This window comes from Durio zibethinus, chromosome 11 (genome assembly GCF_047325235.1).
Source record: "Durio zibethinus cultivar Kanyao isolate XHJ-2024 chromosome 11, ASM4732523v1, whole genome shotgun sequence".
In the NCBI taxonomy this organism is placed as follows: domain Eukaryota; kingdom Viridiplantae; phylum Streptophyta; class Magnoliopsida; order Malvales; family Malvaceae; genus Durio; species Durio zibethinus.
This window is the reverse complement of record NC_143172.1, coordinates 3,142,063-3,151,554: the sequence shown is the minus strand read 5'-3', so window position 1 is coordinate 3,151,554 and position 9,492 is coordinate 3,142,063. Positions and strand designations below refer to the sequence as shown.

The 9,492-nt window shown below is 31.5% G+C and overlaps 1 protein-coding gene and 1 non-coding gene across 2 annotated transcripts; both read left to right on the top strand.

Moving 5' to 3' along the window:
• The first annotated feature begins 334 nt into the window (after positions 1–334).
• Positions 335–4,721, top strand: LOC111289871 (methylsterol monooxygenase 1-1-like). The gene is made up of 5 exons (XM_022881227.2): positions 335–880; positions 1,643–1,965; positions 3,600–3,747; positions 3,853–3,885; positions 4,366–4,721. Exons 1-5 carry the CDS (start codon positions 551–553, stop codon positions 4,444–4,446), a joined length of 915 nt encoding a protein of 304 aa, XP_022736962.2. The 5' UTR covers positions 335–550; the 3' UTR covers positions 4,447–4,721.
• Positions 4,722–5,335: 614 nt separating this feature from the next.
• On the top strand, positions 5,336–5,408 carry TRNAK-CUU (transfer RNA lysine (anticodon CUU)). Its single transcript has one exon. It is a non-coding gene; the product is annotated as a tRNA-Lys (tRNA).
• The last annotated feature ends 4,084 nt before the right edge of the window (positions 5,409–9,492 follow it).

The window sequence follows — 9,492 nt, the reverse complement described above, 5'->3', positions numbered from 1 at the left end:
ATCCATGATTTTTAAATTTCACGAAATAAAAATTAAATTGTAATCACATTTATTTATTTTATTAATTTTAAATATGCTTTAATAGATAATTAAATTAGATAAATTTTTATTTATAATGTTAAATGAAATTTAATCATATTTTTTAGTCATTTATTGATAATTAATTGAAAAAATTCTGGTTAAAAATGAGCATAAACTTCTATAATAATCTTCAAACATCAGCTCTAACATCATGATAGTTACTTAAGAGCTCAGGCCATTTATTAATAATTATGAGCATTAATTTCCGCTGTACAAAAATAAATACAGTAAAAAATGCCAGCTCTCCCGTGAAAAAAAAAAGAAAATATTGGTGCCCTTCCCCATGCAAACAAACAACGGCCTCACCACTAAAAAAAGAATTGCCACTTTGTTGATAAGCAAAAGTCCCGAACTCTTCATTAATTCATTCAAGGGAGAGCTGATTCCCTTTAAAATTCCCTGCATTTTTTTTTGACTGCAATAAATCCTCACATCACCACCACCACCTGCCACCGCCGCAAGACTAAAAATGTTGCCATTTATTACAATCGAGGAGGCTACTGCTTTCCTGGGACGAAACCTGACGGTGGCGGAGACATTGTGGTTCAATTATTCGGCTAAAAAATCGGATTACTATCTTTATTGCCACAATATTTTGTTCTTGTTTCTGATATTTTCTTTGGTGCCTTTGCCGCTTGTTTTCGTTGAGATGATGAGATATTTGGGATTCGATAAGTACAAGATTCAGCCCAAAGTTAGACTGTCGTTGTCTGAGATGTTCAGGTGTTATAAAGATGTTATGCGGATGTTTATTCTCGTTGTGGGTCCTTTGCAATTAGTGTCTTATCCTTCAATTAAGGTAAAAGTCCTTTAATTTTTAGGATTTTTATTTTGGGTTGTTTTTAAACGTTTGAGTTTGATTACAAAGTTGGGATTTTTAGATGTCATTTTCGGTAAATGTCTGAGTTTTTGGAAATGTGATTTATTGATAGTGGGGAATTTGTTAATTCTTGGGATTTTCTCATCTTTGGGGCTTAAATAATGTGGGGCTTAATGAGATTTCGAGTCTTATCAAGGTGGATGATGAGAATTGATTTCTTGAAATTTGTTGATTAGTTTTCTGGGAAATTTATTTTTGAATGCGTAATTGTTGCGTAATAAGTTTTCTTTTTTTTTTAATTTTTCAGCTTTAGTACAAATCGTTGTGAATGAGTCCTTTATGAGAAATTTTAGCGTTTTAGGAAATCATTTGTTTATTTGCTTTTTGTAGAGGACTAGAATTGGAACTGTAAAAGACAGACAGATCAGTTCATGTTCACTGTTCTGTTTTAGTTCCAAAGCTTTAAGCTTTCTAAACGATTAAGTTATTTTCCCTGGTGAAGGGAGTGTATTCCTCGTTCTCGTTAGTGATGATTATTGGAGATTTGAACATTGAGATGTCTCTGTTTATTTATACATCTTTATATGGTAGATTGTTGCAACTAACACACTTGCATGGTTGTCTTTTTCTAGCAGCTTCGTGCTTAAACAATGGAGTTTTGAAGTTCTTTGTAATATTATTTTTTATCAATTGGGTAATTTTATCAATAGGTATCTAAAATTGCATGTGTTTTCTTGACAGATGATTGGGATTCGAAAAGGGTTGCCACTGCCATCGGTGTGGGAGATCCTTGCACAGTTGACGGTATATTTCATGATAGAAGATTATACCAATTACTGGATTCACAGATTCCTGCATGGTAAATGGGGCTATGAGAAAATTCACCGGGTTCACCATGAATACACTGCTCCAATTGGGTTTGCTGCACCATACGCCCATTGGCTGGAAGTTTTGATCCTTGGTATTCCATCTTTTCTTGGGCCAGCAATTGTTCCAGGGCATATGATCACATTTTGGTTGTGGATAGCTTTACGGCAAATTGAAGCAATAGAGACACACAGTGGGTATGCATGCTACAACTACAACTAAGCTTTTTTATATTATTGAAAATTTTCAATTTGTTCACTGCCCTTTATTGCTTTAATTCTTGTGCCCAAATGATGCCAACTTTAGAATTTCTTTCATTACTTTTCTCTCCTCCTTTCTATATCAAGGTACTTGGGTTTGAAGGATTTTTCAACAGTGGCTAACTTTTCCTTGATGCGGCCTAGGATCATGTCTTCTCTTTTCAACTTCGGTTTTAGCCTACATTCTTTTTCATAAATTGAACTTTGTTTGCAGGGGATTACTACTAATAACCACTTAAAATGTGGAATACAATGTTCTGAGCATATATAAATTACTCATTTATCAAAATTAAGATAAATTATTCTGTTAAATGGTTTTTGTTGCCTGCCACTGTTATTCTGGCATCAGGTTAATCCATTTCTAATATTTTTGGTAATCCTTTTTCACTTTTTGAAAATTTAATAACTAAATACTCTGCATGAGAAATTTAAAAGTAGCTAAGGGATTTAGCTGGTCGCTTGAAGATACCATGCATTTTGAAGTTTGATTATTTCTTATAATCATATTTTCTTGGAAATTTCTCCTTTCCATTCCTTCTTGTGTGATGGAGATTAGCCTGGTGTTATGCTGACTTAGCATCCAATAGTTTGACCACATTTTGTTGCTATCGAAGCTCGAGTGTTTTGCAACTATTAACATCAAAGCTTGAGTGTTGTGCTACTATTACATCTGCTGGCTAGATTTTAGCTGAAATCGTGAAAAAATGTCATAATGTCCTTGTATTGATCAAAATGAAGATAAAGAAATGAAAAGTATAGTTCAAAAGTGATTATGCTGTGCCAACGACCACTCTGTTCTGATGAAGAGTGGTCATTTACTCATTTTCTAGATTTATCAGGGGCTGCCAAAGATATCCATGATTACTTTTGATATAGGAGCTCATTGTAGGAGTTATGGACGGAAGCTATTGTAGTTAATAACTAAAGCAGAAGCTACTGGTATTTGACATCCTATCAAGCTTCATAGAGAGAAGATGAGTGCTGAATTTTTGTTAATAATGACTTTGTCAAAGCATATAGTAGAAAAGTCACATGCATATCAATCTACCATTAATGTCTGACTATTTTCTTAATCTGGTATAAATAGGTTTTGAGTTTATTCTGGTGAAAAATTTGTAGTAAGGCAATCGCAGTTTTTTTTCATCGTTTGCTAGTGTATAAGATTTATTTTCAATATAAAACCTGCCTGCAGGAAAAAAGAAAAAGGGAAGCTAAAATGTCTATCCTCACTTCTTTCCGGATATCATGACTTTTGAATTTAAGACTTTTGTAGTTTTGTTTGGATCTGTAGAGTTAATCTAATGACTATCAAGTTGACAACTTTGGTATTAGAAACTTTCTTCCCAAGAAGTCAGTAACCTCTTAAGAGTTGGTCATTGAGTGATAGGCAAGTGATTTTGACTGATGAAACAAACATGGAGATGAAAAAAAAAACCTATTATTTTCACACTTGGAAGTGGTAGCTTATGTACTAAGGCTTAATGCAATTTGTTTGGTAATATTTAATGAAGCTAGTAAGTGCTTTCTGCTGCAAAAAGTAGGCATTTCACAGTATAAGTTGTGTAATGCAGATACGACTTTCCTTGGACTCCCACAAGATTTATCCCATTTTATGGCGGCGCAGATTACCATGATTACCATCATTATGTTGGAGGACAAAGCCAGAGCAACTTTGCTTCAGTGTTTACTTATTGTGATTATATCTATGGCACTGACAAGGTAATCAAACAATGCATGATTCCTCTTTTCTTTTTTTTTAATTTGATCTAATGCTATCAGCTAATAGTTTTCTCCTGTAATAAATTTTATTTCTTGTGTGATTAGGGCTATCGCTTCCATAAGAAGGTTCTAAGGAAGGTAAGTTGCTCACTTCTTTTGTTGTGCATCCTTTATTACTTGCCAAGGCATCGTTTAAACTTTTGTTTAGCAAATGAAAAATCAAGTCTATCTACAAATACACTGATATTGAATGTGAGTTGGTCAGTTGGTGTAAAAAGAGTTATTTTTGAAGTTACTAATATATCCTTGGTGGAGAAGGGTAAGAATATGGATAAAAGTTACATATCTTTATGTTTAAGCATTCAATGTTACTTACAAAGCTTGATTGAAAGACAGGCTTCATCAATTCAATCATCATAAATAATTGAAAGACAATTTTGAATGCTTAAACTGTTAATTCTGTTGTTTCCAAAGAGTCTTAAGATGATAGCTTTGAACATGGCCTCACATTCCGTTCATTAGTTATTGCATTGCAATCACATATCATGTCTTCCATCTTGAGAGTTTTATTTCGTTTCTTCTGCTAACTATTCAATATTCATTGCTGGTGTCATTCAGTTGAAAGAGGAATCTATAATTGTTGGTGCTCAGAATGGAAGCTCATACTATGTTCCTAGTCAAGATCTTAAGTCAGAATAGCCGTTTGTCAATAGAGCAATTCGAGCAGCCTCTTCAGTGTGTCCCCGCTTGTTACAACTCATGAAAATCCGATTTCAAGTTGACCTCGTTGTTAGTATGATATAAAGTATTTTTCTCAAGTGATTCAAATGAAGATTAAATTTGCCATTTTCTAAATGTTATTTTGTGGGAGAAATCAGTTCTCATTGTTTAGGTTTAATGTCTGTCCTCTGTTTACAACTCAACTTTTGTTTAAGCTTAGAAACTATAAATCAGAATCTGCATGTTGATCTCTACTAAGTATCTTCCCGCACTTGCTAATTTCTTGATATCGGGGAAGAAACGAAGTAAATTTGCATACCATATTCCCTATTCATATTTGATGTCCGGTTTAAATGAAACTTGGTGTTCGCAAGCCTCATCTTTAACATTCTTTTCTTTGCATTTGATAGGCAAGTACACCAACAATTCAAAGTTGCCAAAAGTCCTAATCTTGACTGATAGTTGAAAAGGGTGTCTCGTTTCTTTCTTCTCTCTTTCTCTCGAAATCCATCGTTTTTGCCTGTAGTGTTCATTGATTTTTTGTAGCAGTAATTAATCAGCCAAACTCTTCCACTCTCTGTTGTCATAGATGCTATGTTATGAACTGCAGAATATATTGTGTTGAGATTAAACTGCAGAGTCAAGAACTATCCTGATTCAGTTAGGGGGTTCAATGTCTCAAGCCATGGCGCTATTTACTGGTGAAACCCATTGATATTTTCTGTACTGCAACCAGACTGTCTCGACTAGGGAAATAATTTAATCTTAACTCGCAAAACACTAGTAGTTCTCCGTGATCATGGCGTCGGAGCCTCATTGTCAGTGATTTTCTCTACAATTATTTACTATTCCAATCTTCCATTGGCAAGCCCCTCTAGCTCAGTCGGTAGAGCGCAAGGCTCTTAACCTTGTGGTCGTTGGTTCGAGCCCCACGGTGGGCGTTTAATTTGTTTAACCACCTCTTCTGATGTTTTTCTGAAGGAAATTATGGGCCTCCACCATTTCAAAGCATTCAGCCCATTAATCTCCTTCCTCAAGCTGGGTCTCTACAATCAATTTCATGTGTAGGGGTTCAAGTTCAAGTTCCAGTTTTTTTGGATATAACCATAGGCCTCAAATTGAGTTATCGGCCATATCCTTTGAATATATTTTTTGTTCATAGATGAATACCAAGCCAAAATTCTTTTCAAGCTCGCCCACATGATTGAGATGCTGGAATTTTGGATCATAAAATCCATTTTAACAATGCTGGCCATCATATTTGCCCATAATATGTCATCTAACAGTTACTGAATTATAGCATGAAAATAGATTTGAGAAACTAATTTAAAGCTCACCACTTCAATTAATAATTAACTATCAATTTTGTGTCAAATGAAACTACCAATGATCCATTTTATGTGTTGTTTAATACTAAAAATATTCTAAGGTCCTTGTGAACCTCTATGGATCGAGTCATAATGTGTTCCTACCCATCCATATTTGAATGAATAACTCAAACTTAAAACTAGTTACCATTATCACCATTTCTCAACAAATTTACTTGAAATTATAAATTTTATGATTGAAAACAGTAAGACAAGTATATTGTTATTATTATTATTTTTTAAATGAATATTTTTGAATGAAATTAGTCGAATTAAGAGATATATATATGTAATAATATATTTATTATTAAACCAAATATTCGGATGCAATAAATAACAATTGAGAGATGATCACTCTTAGACCCTAATTCCATATTTAGCCCATCAAGGGACTATCAGACAAGGAAAAGAGCAGGAGCTGTAACTTTAGGAGAATTTGTATCATTGTCCAATCTTGTTAACTTTGAGTGAGCACCAGGTGGAAGTAAAACCACAAGGATTTCACCAAATGGGTGGGTCCATTTCATTAATCATGTGGTTGATCAAGCCAGCTGGTTTGTATTTTGCAAACACAAGTTTCAACTTTCAATGCTTTTAGGTCTCAAATTGCCCCCCCCTCCCCCGCCCTCCTTCACTCTTTTCTTTGCCCTCTCCTCCACCTTTTTATAAAGGGGGGGAAATTGCAAATGACTTTTCTCATCATTTCTCAAACTTTATGGCATTCTTTTTTGTGGCATCATTGGGGAATTGTTACCTTCATCAATCCATGATTAACACGTGTCATAAATCACAAGGTTAATCATGGGCCCTTAGGTAGAGAATGGGTCATGCCCCATGATAAAAACAACCAAGTTTATTCAATTTGGTCCGCACTGATAATATGGAAACATTGCCAATTTTGTGATATGCATGAAATTGATCATTCTGTACATCCAAACGCAAAAGAAGTTCCTAATCATAACTTTGCAAATGTTTTGTATTTGTGAATTCTCCCCTTGAATGAGGTTTGAAGAGAATATGTTCTATTTTAATTAATTTTTAGATGATTTAACAATTCAATTAGAATTATTAGAAATTTAATGAATTTCTCTCAAAACTCCATGGCATGTCAAATAATTAAACATATGAAATGGAACAAAATGAATTATTTTATCCTTTCTTTAAAGAAAAAAAAATAAAAGGGTAATTTTGGTGCACTTCTAATGATAAGATGTGAAATGAAAGTGTCTATAATTGTCTCCAAAGTCCAATAGGAAGAAAGGGAAAAGCTTGGAATTTAGGAAAGGCATATATCTGTGTTGGGAAATAAATAGCAGCAAAAATAATGCATATCCTCAAGGAAAATGGTGAAAAGGGAAAAAAAAAAAAGATCAATGGTATTTGTTTGATTTAGTTCTTTTTTAAGAAAGTTTAAGATTTTGAATTCAAATTTAAATATGATTCATGAACCATGATGGTAAAGAGAAGGGAGATAGTTATGTTCATAATTCAACAAAAGAGTCAAACTTTAAAAAAAAATTTGATTATTATTATTTTTTTTTTATTTTCGTAATAGCTAGAAACAGCAGTACAAATGTAAGAACAACGTTAAGTTTGAGTTGAAGGGTATTGCTTTCTATCATTTTATGTAGAGGCGTTGATAGACAATATGTTGGTTTTCCATTGACTTTTTATACAATAAAGAGAGAAGCAGCTAGTGGCTTTTATGGCCTACTCCACAGTAATTTTGCTTTATCATTTGGGATTTTCTAGTATGTATGCATCGCTTAATTTTGTTAATTAAGATAAGCTGTTGCTTTTCCCCTATTGTAAACTAAGTATTACTTAGTATAAAAGTTGAGTCAAGCTTGAAATTTCGTGTGGAAGTAGCAACGAGATTATTCAAAATTTGTAATGTTTCAAGGTTTAAATTCAAATTTTAATTTAATTAATTAATGTAATCATTATTAATATATAACATTTAATCATCTTAAATTTTCTCATTGTATCTATAATTTCTTTTTTTTTTTCATGTAATTACTCTTAAGAGTAATTATATTTTTTTTAAATACACATTAAAAATAAATATAATGAAAAAAAGTGTATAATTTATGGTAATAAAATTAGAATTGATCTTCGTTCTATAAGATTAAACTTAAAAATCTCATAAAGATAAAATGGGTTTTTACTTAAAATGTGTTTCCATTGGCTAGTACATTAACGAGTTACAATCGAAGTTGATAGAAAACATGTGAGTGTCACCGAATCTGCCAACTGCTAAGGAGGTTTTCTTCTCTAATAATAGTAAGTCAATTGAAGCCACCCCACATATACGTTGGTTTGATGAGTCCAGCGAGAAGGAAAATTGATTAAAAATATATATATATAATTCTAACTTTATTTATTGATGAAAAAATTCTATGATAATTCCTTTCCTGCCGGAAAGATAGAGAACAAGGGACAAGGACCTCCAAAGAAATGTTTTCAATTCTCATATGGTATGCGTTAAAAAAAGTTTTGAAAACGACAATCTTTGAAGAATTTTCTTTTGTTGAATTTCATCCAAATTTTCAAAAATTTTAAGCCTTTTTTTTTTAATATATATTTAAAAGCTATAAAAATCCAATATTTCATTTTCCCAAGTACAAAAAAAAAAAATCGAACATCAATCAAGAATTTAATATTAAAATTTAAAATTTAAACTTATTAAATAAATAAATTGAATTAAATTTTAAATTTATATTTTAATTTTTAATTATCGTAAATGACGATTATTTTTTTGAGTTTTCCACTTTGAAGCATGCACTAAAATTTGTAGGTATAAAGTCACATCCATAATTTTTTGCAATTGAATTCTTAGAATTGATATGTAAAAATAGCTCAACTCTAATTAAGGGATGACTACAATTTTTTCTTAGGGAATTGGGAAGAATTCAAAATTGATGGCTTAAAAAGGGGTAATGTCTATGGTTTCAAGAGAAAGATGATACATAAGGTGGATGACAGTTGGGTGACATATGGTTATTGACTCAATGGAAATGGACAACTAAGGCATTAAAAATTGACCCTTTCTCTCATTTAAAGTCCTTTGATAGAAAACGTGTGCTCCATTTAAGGACCAACTAAACTTCATTTAACAATTTAATCAACTCTTGATCTTCCCACTAATTTAAATTTAATTAGTAACAAACACCCTTTGTTTTAAAAAATATATGCATATCAAATTTAATCTCTCCCCCACACTAATGACAAAATAATCATATAGGAAAGAAAGTTCTAACTCAAAAGAGATTTGTTATTTTCTTCTGTTTTTGTTCTTTTTTTAATGTCAGGTAGAATAAAATTACTTGATCTTCAATAGAATCTTAATGAAACTTTGACCATTTAACGTGTATTCCGTCTTTAACTAAAAAAATAAAATAAAATTTTTGACATTTTTTACTTTTTAAGTAGATTTTATAATTTAAAATATGATATGATGATATAATTTAAATATGATACGAATATAAGATACGAATATAACATAATTTAAAATTTTAGCAATAATTATATTTAATTTTAACAAAATTAAAATTAAAATTATATATTTTAATATTGATACGAATTATAACATATAATTTTTATGTAAAATATAATATAAATATATAAATTTTAATATTTTATATGATATAAATATATA

Coding starts and splice junctions, on each gene's coding strand:
- LOC111289871 (XM_022881227.2), top strand. CDS start 551: ATGTTGCCATTTATTACAATCGAGGAGGCTACTGCTTTCCTGGGACGA. Junction 1,966..3,599: donor GCAATAGAGACACACAGTGG/GTATGCATGCTA, acceptor TGTGTAATGCAG/ATACGACTTTCCTTGGACTC. Junction 3,886..4,365: donor ATAAGAAGGTTCTAAGGAAG/GTAAGTTGCTCA, acceptor GGTGTCATTCAG/TTGAAAGAGGAATCTATAAT.